This window comes from Ursus americanus, chromosome 3, assembly GCF_024610735.1.
Source record: "Ursus americanus isolate L20-20 chromosome 3, mUrsAme1.1.p, whole genome shotgun sequence".
Taxonomy (NCBI): Eukaryota; Metazoa; Chordata; class Mammalia; order Carnivora; family Ursidae; genus Ursus; species Ursus americanus.
Window position 1 is genome coordinate 88,730,546 of NC_142129.1, and position 12,321 is coordinate 88,742,866.

Genomic DNA, 12,321 nt, shown 5'->3' on the forward strand with positions numbered 1-12,321 from the left:
AAAATATGCTGCAGGTTGTTGAGGTATTTCCACTTTTTGTGATTCATGCATTAACTAGCATCACTCCAAAATTATACTGTGTGTGTGGTTTTTGGTTTTGTTTTTTCTTTAGAGAATCAGATTATGCAGAATCCAACCGTCCATGCTATACAACATTCCTGACAAGGAAGACATTTGTCCTTTGATGAAACATTTCCATTATTTCAAACTGACTGGTATCTTTGAAATTTAAGTATAAGGTTAGTTTTTAAGTATCCCATAACGGTACTGCTTTTCACGTTTCTCTCTTCACTACACTGGAGATAAATTTATAGCCACTGTGTGGTAGGCTTACTTGCTATATTAGAACCCTGGAAGGGACCTAGGAGATCATATGTCACCATAAAATCTCACCCAAACTCCTTTCTCTAAAGCAATGTGCTTTGCAAACCTCATTGAACCTTTGAATTACCAGAGGAACTTATTAAAAATGCATATTCCCAAGTCTTAAGAGATCATGGTAAGTTTGTAACTAGGCCCAGGAATCTACATTTTAACTCACCCCTTCCCCCAGATATTCCTGACTATACTTGGAGAAAACATTGGGCTAGAAGTACTTGATTTCTAGATTTATTCTCTACACTGAACAGGAGCAATTAGAGAGCGATACAGGTTCCCAGGAAAGCCCTCTCCTGTCCTAACCCACAGTTTAAGAATGCTAGCGGTCTCCACAGCCACATGCATTTCCTTGGGGGGGCGGGGAGTCTGGACATCATTTCCTAGAGACGCAGAGAAGAACCCACTGAACAGAGAGCAGGCAGGAAACTGATATTTTTCTACAGAAATACATAGGTTAAAGGGGCAAGATTTCTTGTAACAGATGTCTCAAACATTGAGGAATTACAGGGTGTGTGAAAGGTATCATACTGTTCTAGGCTGTGCTACCACAAAATGGGAGATCCTTGCAAGGCTTAGACTATCTATGCTATTCAACCGTTAGCAACCATTACTACATAGAGGAAGAGAAAGTCCACTACAAAATGATTCTCTTCCAAATTTGATTCCTTCCAAGCTGCAAATCACCTCCAACAGATCATTCCTTAATTCAAGACCACTGCCAGCAAAATTATCAAGTCAATGCCCACAAGAAAGTCCACTTGGTACTGCCTTAACCATGTGTGTTCTCCCCGTCCTTCCTCCCTCTGTCTCTGTCTCTCATTAAATGTTGGGTATCCACATGCAATCAAATTTCTTGATCAAACCCTTTGTTCAAAAGACAAACTAGTCTTTGTAGATGTGTGCCATTTGAGGGCTTTCATTTTTATTTTGAATTTCTGATGGTTTGGGATAAGAGACCCTACAAGTTCATGAAAGCAGATGGGATTGGGGTTTACTGCTATTGTACAAAAGGATCTTTGGATGACTATGTATGATCTCAATATGTATGTATAGTTCAGAGGGCAAGTCAGCTCTGAACCAGTGTCTTGCCTCTGTGTCAAGGAGGAACTTCACCCCACAAGAACCCTTCAACATGTAAGGGTAAAAATCTGAGCACACAAAATTGGGATTGCTACTACAACAGGACGATAATAATTAGGGTCCACTTTGCCTCGCTGAGTATGCAAATGGTAGAAGAGGATCATTTATAAGGCCAATGTTAAGAGTTGATTCTGATATCTATATTCCACACCTCTTATTTCTGTCTCCACAGCTCTTATTCCATATTTGTATGGAATGCTTCCCAACTCCCATAATCATTAAACCTTTACCCTTACCCTATTCCTCTTGCCTGAATACTGCAACACATCCTTCCAATCTTGGCTTAACATCTACCTTCTTTGGGTAGGTGTGTCCAACCCCCCTCTCTCTAGGTGTGTTCTCTACTTATACAAAAAATTTTTTTTCTCCCCACAGAATTTTTAATTATGATTTTTCATTACTGACCATGTAGTTGTCATTATGTTTAAAGGTTTATCTCTCTACCAACTCCTGCTGGTCAATATGCTCAACCAGGATGGCTTCGTGGATTCTATATTACAAGTATCTAGCAAGTGTCTCTCTCACAGTAGATTCTTAATAAATGACTCTACAAGAATTAATGAATTCTACCAGATGGACTTCACAATAGAATACGTAACTTCTAGAGTAAGTAAGTTTAGCCTTTACTCAGTATTAGGTGCTATAACAAGAGTACATTTATGCATAGGCCCATGTGTATTTTATTAAATTATTGTAGGTATTTTTAAGTAAAAAAAAAAAAAGTATGGCATAGATAAATTCTGGTTCTTCCCATGTATGAACTAAACTTTCAACTAAATAACTACATGAGAATAAGATGGTGGGTCTCTGATTTTTTTGTACTTCTGTCTTAAGTTGCTTCAGGGTAATCAAAATTGATATATGCCTATAGCATAGCAAATATTTCAAAACTAAGATCTTACCCATGGCTTTATCCAACATCATTCCTAGGAAGAGATTCGCTCAATATGTATTCAAGAAATGTATCTACTTAAGTACTACACTTAAACTTAGATTTCAAATCAATAAGAATGAAGTTACAGCATTTCTATATTAAAAGTTGGCCCGTGGATATGTTCTCAAGAAATTGTGATTATGATTACTTTAATTTTGCATAATGCTGTGTATATAGTCTTATTATATTCTTTCATGGGTAAATTTTTGAGCTCTGTGATGATGGCATTTTCATTATGTAAATGTTAGCCATTATTGAGATTATTTGGGAAATTTTATCTGCAACATAAGAAATCTTTACATGTGCTATTCCCTTCACAGAAACCAACAGGCCCTTATTTCCTTAGAAGTTCTATTCAGATGGCCCCTAGAAATGGTTAAAAAAAATTAAAATTGTGTTTGAACAGTAAGGTGAATTATCAGACTTTAAAAAGCCAGAACAGTCGGGGTGCCTGACTGGCCCAGTCAGTGGAGCATGCAATTCTTGATCTTGGGATTGTGAATTCAAGCCCCATGTTGGCTGTAGAGATTACTTAGAAATGAAATCTTAAAAAAAAAAAAAAAAAAAAGGCCAAAACAGTTTGAAACTTAATCATAGATACACATACACACACGTACACAAGCCCATCCGCCCGTTTCTGAATGGACTGAAGTGACCCAAAAGAAAGTCAACATATAGGAAAAGATGCTAGAGATCCTCGAGGGTAGTATTTTCATACTGTAGTCTGAGATTCATTTGGTATGCTCCCACAAGAATTTTCTTAGAAATGGAATAGAGTGTAGTGGATAGAATGGATAATCAGTGTTTGATGATATCAAATCTTTCCTAACTTAGGAACCCTGGCATCATGGGAAATCTTGGGACAGGGGAGCTTTGTGTGTGTACGTGCAGATGTATTTGGAAATGATAAACCCATGGATAAAGACCGCATACAGTTGGAGCTCAGGCATGCTGCAGCACAGAGTGACCATAGTTGAGGATAACCTAGAGAGAAAGGCTTCCTGCCCCTGCCTTTACTATGGGAGCCAATAGTGAGGGTACTGCGTTCCTTGATCCCTACAGTGCTCCCCACAGGACAAGAATGACACGTGAATGCTAGACACCGTTTTGGGACCATTTTCCATAAGGCCAGAGTAAAAACCACTGACTCCTTTAGAGAGAGGGAACGCCTTATAGGGTTGCTGAACTTATCATAATACAGGAACCCCAAAGGGAAGTAAGAGATTCTTACCATACATTGGATGGGGTGTTGAAATCATTTACTTTGAATATTCAAAGAAACGGTACCTCGTTTTATATCCCAAGTAAATTGGGCCATATTATTTGTATTGTATTGTATTGAAATACAAGTATTTCAGGTATTTTAAGGTATTTGAAATACAAGTATTTCAGGTATTTTAAGTTGTATTGGTCCACAAAGTTGACTTCTAGAGTATGATTTATGAATCTCATATATAAATACACCATGCATACAATATGCTATCCTGTAAAGGAGAATGGTAATTTCACTAGTGTTAAAATCTGAGTTTTGATTCCCTACTGTATTGATTCCTGGGCATTTAAGTATTTTTTTTTTAATGAAAGAAGGAAGCCTTCCTCTATCAAGAATATTCTTGTGTCACTTTTAATTTGGAAGTTTTTAATACACTGAGAGAAAATGATCTTAGTAGAAGGGAAGGCATAAACTTGTACAATGTAAAAGCAGGCAACAAGGAAGTCTTCAGGGGCACCTGGGTGGCTCAGTCAGTTAAGCGTCTGTCTTCCGCTCAGGTCATGATACCTTTGGATCAAGTCCTGCATCAGGCTCTCTGCTCAAAGGGGAGTCTACTTCTGCCTCTGCCCCTCCCCCCGGCTTGTGCACGCTCTCTCTCTCAAACAAATAAAATCTTAAAAAAAAAAAAAAAAAAGTCTTCAGATGACCTTGAAAGAGGAAACCCTGGATTGCCTCAGCAACTCTGTCTTCAAAGTGTCTTCAGATGTAAATGTGGTCATAAAAGATACTCTTCTATGGACGGGGCCCTGGGTCCCATGGAAAGACTCTCCTGGACACAGCAAGGTCTTCCTTCTCCTATTCTATTTATATACAACATACATGACATAAATACACACATGCACACAGCACATGCACACAGAAACACCATCCACATGTTTCTCTTTGAGCACAAACCTAACTGCAGGCATCAGCAAGGCAATAATTTTCTTTTTAAAGACCCACAAGCGTCACATAATTAGGTATATGGGAGGAAACAACATTGTTTTTCTTGCTATATCACACAATCAACATTGGGTTGAAACATGACTCTACCAATATCTGACTGTTTGACTTATAAAAATGACAAGTCAGCTCAGTTCAACCTAATATTGTTTCATTTCTTACCATGTACAGAACCTGTAAGAATAATTTATTCGATGTACTACCTTTACAAAATGACATAGAAAATGACACAAAATAATAATTCACAGAAGACAGAGAAAGAATAATGTGGAAGGATGCTTTGCAGGGGTGCGATATAAACAAGCAAGAACACAGAAAGTCAAATCGATGCATCATCAGCGAATACGTACAATTCACAAGACATCTAGTCCGTGTCCCAAGCATACTCAAGTTAGTTAGGAAGATATAATACATGAAAAAAATTGCATCTAAGGTTTATGTAGTTTTCACTTGGAACAGATGAACTGGCACAAAGAATATCAAACTGGACACTTCCTTAGAATTTAAATAGTCTACAGCACCTGGGGGGCACAGGCAATTAAATGGCTGACTCTTGGTTTTGACTCAGGTCGTGATATTGGGATCATGAGACTGAGCCCCAAGTCCAACTCTGCACTCAGCCCAAAGTCTGCTTAAGATTCTCTCTCCTTCTCCCGCTGCCCACCCCCACCCCCACACATACACACTCTCTCTAAAATAAATAAAAAATCTTTTTAAAAAATTCCCTTATTAAAACAAAACACAAGCAAAGAAACAAATGCCTAAAGAGATTCATATTGTAACATATCAAAAGTTTCTTTGCTCACAAGAGTCATGTTAAAAAAACATTTAAATGTTTCAAAATGCTTCAAGTTCTCCACCAATTTAAATTCTGCACAGAAGTCAAGGATGGTTAAGACCAAATAAATGCCACTGGATTTCACAGAAGGAAGAAGATGGACAAAAATATAAATTATAGAGGGATTACGTATTTAGTAAAATGGTTTATGGATAAATAGATAGACTGTGTTTATTTCCATCTCAACCCAAAACCCAACTAAAATTATAGTAAAGAAATAAAGAAGGTATGAACATACAATGACAAACACAGGGGAGGCATCTTTAGTGGATCAGAGTTTAATACATGTTAATACATTTTAAGGAAGCAGAAATAAGGAGGGAAGAATGGAAACAACTCAGGAAAACAGAGAAAGGTTAAAAAAATTAAATTAAATTAAAAAAAAAAAAAGTACCTGTACAGAGCAACCAGTGAAAAAGCAGCCAATTCTCACTGCACAGTCACACACACAAACACACTCAGGCTTAGACCCCAATGCAACTAAGTACTGCATGGGTGAGGATGAAGCATAACATTGATGAAAGAGGACTATTTGAAAGCCTGGGAATATAGAATAGACGAACCTTCAAGTCCCTTCCTTGACCCCAACACTGACAAGGAAAGACAAAGGATAACAGTTATATAGCAAGCCTATAAAGAATATCATCCCAGATTACAGCAGAAGGGCAGAGGCCCCCAAAGGGGATACAGGGGGGTCCTTCGGGTGAAGAAAACAGAACAATTACATTATCTTATATAGTGAGCCTTTGATAATAATATTGATAGACACTGAAAGATCTGATGAGGTAAGAACAAATAATTCTAAATAGTTCATAGAAAAATAAGCAAATAATGAAGAGCAATTATTAATTCCAGGAAAAACAGAAAGCTGAATGAAAAACTTAATCCTCAGATAAAACTTCATAAAAATCTGAAACTTCAGTTTATCCAATGACACCATTAAGAAAGCAAAAAGACAAATCACTTTCTGAAAGAAAGTATTCGCAAAATGTCTATTTTACAAGATTCATATCCTGAATATTTAAATAAGTTCTTCAATAATAAAATGACAAGGAACCCAAATAAAAACATAGGCAAAAGACTTTAACGGAGTTCACAAAAGAAGATATCAAAGTTACCAGTTAGTACATGGAAAGATGCTTATTAAGGAAATGCCAGTAAAGGAATTTAAATTAAAGGAATTCTAAAAGACAAAAAAAAAAAAAAAAAACAGGAGAAGCATGAGGGATGATGGGGTATCTGGTATGACAGAAATGTTCCATAACTTGATCTGGGTGATAACTATGCAGATATGCAAAACATATAAAAAGTCACAAAGTGGAATACTTAAGACTTTTATAATTTATCCAATAAAAATTATACTTTAGTTTTTAAAAATATAATCCTCAGCTTACGGTTTTTGCTGTAATATATGACTAGAGGATGTAGAAGAGATGAACGTAAGACAGCTAAATCTTTACCTAGCTTCACCAAATATGAAAAGACGGATCAATAAGTAGTTATATAAACATATTTTACAGAGATGTTGTGGTTAGTAATAGCTACCTCTGAGGAAACAAGACTAGAGGTTGACAGCAGGGGACAGGGGCCTACTACTTTTTATAACAAGCCCTTTACATTACATTATTTTATTATGTTTGATTTTTTAAACTGCATAAGTTAATTTGGTAGGAAATTTTTAAACAAATGTTAAATTATAAATTATTAAATATAGGATTATTTATATAAACATGGGACAGATAACGCCTTTTAAGTATACCTCAGTGGATACTTGGTTTTAAGATTTTATTTATTTATTTGGGGGGGGGCAAAGGGAGAGGAGAGGGACAAGCAGACTCCCCGCTGAGCGTGGAGCCGCAGTGGGGCTCAGTCTCACCACCCTGAGATCATGACCTGAGCCACAGTCAGAGGCTTAACTGACTGAGCTAACCAGACACCCTCAGTGGATACTTTTTATTTTATCAGAGCAGCATTCATTCCCCCTCTATACTCTGAGTTTCCTTCCTTCACCAGCAGTCCAGGGGGAACTTCTCCATCCCAGCTTCAGTAGTAGTTTATGATTCAGGCCCAATCCAACCCATGGTCCTGGTCCTTGGCCAGAGAGATTTTTTTTCCTCCCAGAGAGAAGCACAAGGCCCAGGGTAGGCCAATAAGAACTATACTGAGTTCTCTGTAAATGTTGAAGGAAAAAGATGCTCTTGTCTAGAGCTGCTGATGGCCATCTTGCCACCAAGGGAGAAAAACTTGCCCAAAATGAAGCTGACAGAATGAACAGCAGAGATGAAGGCATGTGAGCCCTAATGTCTGTGGTTAAACCCCAAGTTCCAACAGGTCAGAGGTTTGTCTACCCCAGACTTTTCCATTAATTATAAGAGGCAGTATCATGTAATGGGAAAACACTGGAATGCTTGGGTTCAAACTTCACCCCTGTTACTAACTGTGCAGCCTTGGGCATGTCACTTAATGCCTTCCTCATCTTTAAAATGGGATAGTAATAGCACCTACCTCATAGAATCAAATGAGTTAATATATATCATACACATATGCATATATTTATATATGCACATAGGTCTAAGAACATTTATAGTTTAATACAAATATATATATTTACATGTTAAAAATCTCATTTAGAATTATATGTGCAAGAGCCATATTTTTAATTTTAGTAATTATATTCCTCTTTATCCTTAAACCAGTTTGAATTGAGTTTTCTGGTATTTACAAGTGGCAGGGCCCCGATTAATTCAACACCCAAGAGAGAAGCCACACAAAGCCAACTGATAGATTTAAGCAGATATACATAAAACATAGACATAATATAAACATAAACATTCTCTATGGCAGGAAAAAAAATCATCCAAATATTAAAAAGTAAATAGAAGAGGAAGAAACTGTATTTGTAACCTTTAGAATACTTTTTGCCCTTACACAGAACAGGGAGAAGTTACACAAAACGGGCAAAAATATAAACACACAATTTATAAATGAAAAAAAAAAAGGAATATAAAATGTTTGGTTTTTAATAATCAAACAAATGAAATAAGTAGGAACTAATTTTTTTCCAATGACATAGCTAAAGACCATTTTAAATTTTATTACCCAGTGTTGGCAAGTGTTTCATGTACCCCTGGCGAGAATGTTAATGGATACAACCATTCTGAAAGGCAATCTAGCTATAATAAAAATAAACATACCTTTGACAAATACTTCTAGGAATTTATCTAAGGAAATACTTCAGGGTGTATGCAAACATTTTCCCTACTATGTGCAACCATTTTCCCTACAAGTTTTCACGTGGATTTGTATTTATATACAGAAACACTGGAAACTGAATGTTCAAAATTAGGAGATTCATTAAAATCCATGCATTCCAATACTGTTCGGTCATTTAAATTGCTGACGGAAAATATGTACATATTCAAGAATGTTCATGATTATTAACAATCATGTAACATGATTATTATGAAATTAACAGGTTACAAAACTAAAGGCACGAGCCTGTTTTTGTTGTATTAATATATATATGTACATATGGGAAAACATTCACTAGAATACCCATCAAATGATAGTGAAATTTCTGGGTAGTAGAATTATGATTGTCCTAATTTATTACTAGTTTTTTTTTTCTTGCTTATATATTGTTCCCTCTTTCTCCACTGAACCTTCACAGACCTTCAGTAAGAACCAAATGTATTTTAAATTCATTAAAAAAACTATAAGACCCCTCTGAGAATAGCTTCAGTCATGAATTTGGAGCTAAAATGCATGCAGCTGTTAGGTGTAGCACAGATGACGAGAAAGTCATGGGAGGAGAGTCTCTTTTGAGAAAATTTGGTTGTAAAAATGAGCCGAGGTCTCAAGAACACATGTGGCATACAGATATTGCAAAAAAGCATCTGTGCATCAGAGAAGAGGAACCGTCCAAAGATATAAACAGAAGGAATCACTGGGGGAGATGTCTAATGCCTGCAACAGCAACTGTCTGCGGTTTCCACTCTCCAGGAGCTTCTACTGTTTAGCTCCAGTAGCTTGGCTGGGCTACCTCACCTGAATTCCCACATGCCCTTTCCTTGTGCTGCACAGGCTCAGGAAAGGGGCAGAAGGTATCCACCGGTAGAACCCATATTCTCAGCCTTTCAGTGTCTTAAGCCCCTCAACGTACTGCAGCAGGCACTCTCCATCAGCAACTCTCCCCAGGGAAGAAAATAGGAGACGTGAAGCCTTATGCAAGCCTCCCTTAGACCTCCACTCCCGTGGAAAAGTAACCACCATTCTCAACTGCAATGGTAATATACACCTGACCTTAGTAATGACAAAGTGAGTTTTCAACAATTCATAAGGGCTTGAACGCTCTGTAAGACAGATTACATTTTCTTTTCATTTATTTTTGGCATATTGACAGCTGGTGACCTAGATTAAGAAATAATTTAATATGTGAAAAGGCAGACTATATCACTAAATTCCTTCACAGATGGGAAGTGGATTCAATAAATAGCTTCAGACCAAAGATTCAAGTAATTACCTGGAAGTGGAGGGGGTGGGAGGAATACCTACAAGTGGGTAAAAGGAAAAATGGAAAAATGATGACAACACCTGGCAGGGAAGCCGGAGGATCCTAGCTACTTTCTAGACCAGTAAGCAGGGACTGGAAGAGGGCAGGAAGCCATGCTAATTCAGCCGCTTGAAGGAGTGGCAAGAGGAGGTTCACGTTAGTTGAGGATGAGCTTGGGTAGATATTAAAAGAAATACAATCCTCTTACTGCATCGAGAGGGTGCATGTGGGGAGGGAGGGACTGGAGGCAGCCACAGAGCCTCTGGACCTGGGGATCTTCCGTAAAGGGATCAGTGCCCCCTTCTGCTCAGTTCCTCGAGGTCGGTGGGAACTGGGGAGCAGCCTGAGCCAGGGTCAGAAGAGGGAAATTCTCTGTCGTTTTGAGCAACGCGGCAAATCTGACTTCCAGTAAAAGAGGAAAACACTAAATACCCAGAATCCCAGAGACGGAAAATACTGCCACATGAAAGAGAATACAGTTCAGCGGATACAAACCATGGGGCTCAATGAGCCGGTGTTCATTTTCAAGTACAATGCTTAAGCTACAATATGAATGTCCTTTCACTGGAGACACAAATGAAGACCTCAGTGCTGGCAAGGTCTTGATGACAAGCAGCCGTCAGGTGAGCCCAAAGTCTGGTACAAGACCTCAGCTGCTCAAGGCTGTGCTTGGTGTAAACCTGGGGTGCATCTGTGCCCAGCTCTGGGGCAGAAAAATAAACTGAGGTGCCAATTTGCTAGGGAGCTTGTAAAACACTAGGAAACCCAACCTGTACGTGCAATACGGACCTTTTTTTAATGCAATAAAACGCCCTCCTTTGTGCAGAAATGTGCATAGAAGAACTGTTAGGTTCGGGTCATATTTATTTTTGACCTTCCAGAGGACACAGGCGTCAAAAGGAACACACACTGAGAAAGACCCGAAAAAAGAGAACAGAAAAAGAAAAGAAGTGTGTCTCTAGATCTCGATTTTTGAACTCCAGGATTCACTCGACAGCACTATATTAAAGCCATTGGTTTTCCGTGATGAGCCCTATCGATCCCTCCAGGTTTTGAGAGTAGCTTCTGCGCTACCCCAGTCGTTTCTGCTGCACTCAGGTCCCCAGGAAACCCCCCCGGAGGGAGGACCGCTGCCGCAATCTCCCGAACCTGCGGGCCAGCGGGGAGCGGGCGCCGCGGGCAGGGAGATGCGCTGGGCTCCGGGGCAGGCAGCCGGCGAGCCGCCGCACCTGCCACCGCTCGCGCCCGCGCCCGCACCCGCCCGGGAGAGCGGGGAGTGCGCGGAGAGCGGCCGGCCGTGCGGAGGGCGAGAGCGCGGGGAGACTCGGGCGGACCGCGCGCCCCGGCGCTCCCGCCTCCCCGTCCGCGGCCGCCTCGCCGCAGTCGCCGCGGCGCCGGGCAAGGCGTCCCCGCGCCCCCGGCCCCGGCCCGGCCTCGGCCGCTCCCGCAGCCCGCTCGGCCCTCGCCGCCGCGTCCCCGCCACCTGCCTCGCCGCCCGCCGCCCGCCCTGACCTTTTCCTGCGCGCGGTTGAGTCGCTTCTGCACGTTCTTGGCGAAGATGCCCGTCTTGATGTCGGCCATGGCTGCGGGTCCCGGAGGCTGCGAGGAGCGGAGCAGGCGGCGGGCCGGCGGCGGCGAGGACTAGCGGGAGAGGAGGAGGAGGTGGAGGAGGAGCGGGCGAGGAGGAGGAGGAGGAGGAGGAGGAGCAGGAGCAGGAGGAGCGGGAGGGGCGGCGAGGAGCGGCGGAGGAGCGCCAGGAGGGGTGAGGGAGGGGCGCAGCGCCGGGACCGGCTTAAAGCGACAGAGCGGAGGCGGGACGCGCGGGGCCTGGCGGCGGAACGGGGCGGGGCGGCGAGAAAAAAAGAGGGAAGGATCCAGAAGTCAAAATCCCCAGGGAGTGCCCACAGTGGTGGAAGAGGAGGTTGGGAGGAGAAAGGGGGCGACGCCAAGCAGCAGTCCCAGGGCCCCGAGGCGGCCCCGGGGTTCTTTCAGGGGGGAGTTTGTATAGGGGGAGCTGAGAGCGGCCCCATTCTTTCCAGCCAAAAAAAAGAGTCAGGGGATGAGAGGGGGTGGGAATGGGGAAGCCAGTAATGGAGGTGCTCTGACGTGGGGGGGGGGGCCTCGGCCAGAGAGTGCACCCCTCCCCATCTGTGTATTCCAGAAAGCCGGGCTTAGGGCCTGCCCACAGGAGACTCACAGCCCAAGGAGGAAAGCAGGCTGGGAAACCAAGTCAGTTCAGGGGTTAGAGCTGCAGTAAAGAGGGA

The 12,321-nt window shown here is 41.4% G+C and overlaps 1 protein-coding gene across 4 annotated transcripts in view; it reads right to left on the minus strand.

The window, feature by feature from the left end:
* The window catches only part of AMPH (amphiphysin), a 211,229-nt gene extending 199,513 nt beyond the window's left edge, over positions 1-11,716 (minus strand). For 3 of the 4 annotated variants that reach the window (XM_045793492.2, XM_045793493.2, XM_045793491.2), the window contains exon 1: positions 11,570-11,714. In XM_045793492.2, coding sequence (XP_045649448.2) covers positions 11,570-11,638 — 69 coding nt within the window. In that variant the 5' untranslated portion in view covers positions 11,639-11,714. Of the gene's footprint in view, positions 1-11,569 lie in introns of all 4 variants that reach the window. The other variant, XM_087861200.1, reaches the window with a different exon arrangement.
* Positions 11,717-12,321: the final 605 nt, after the last annotated feature.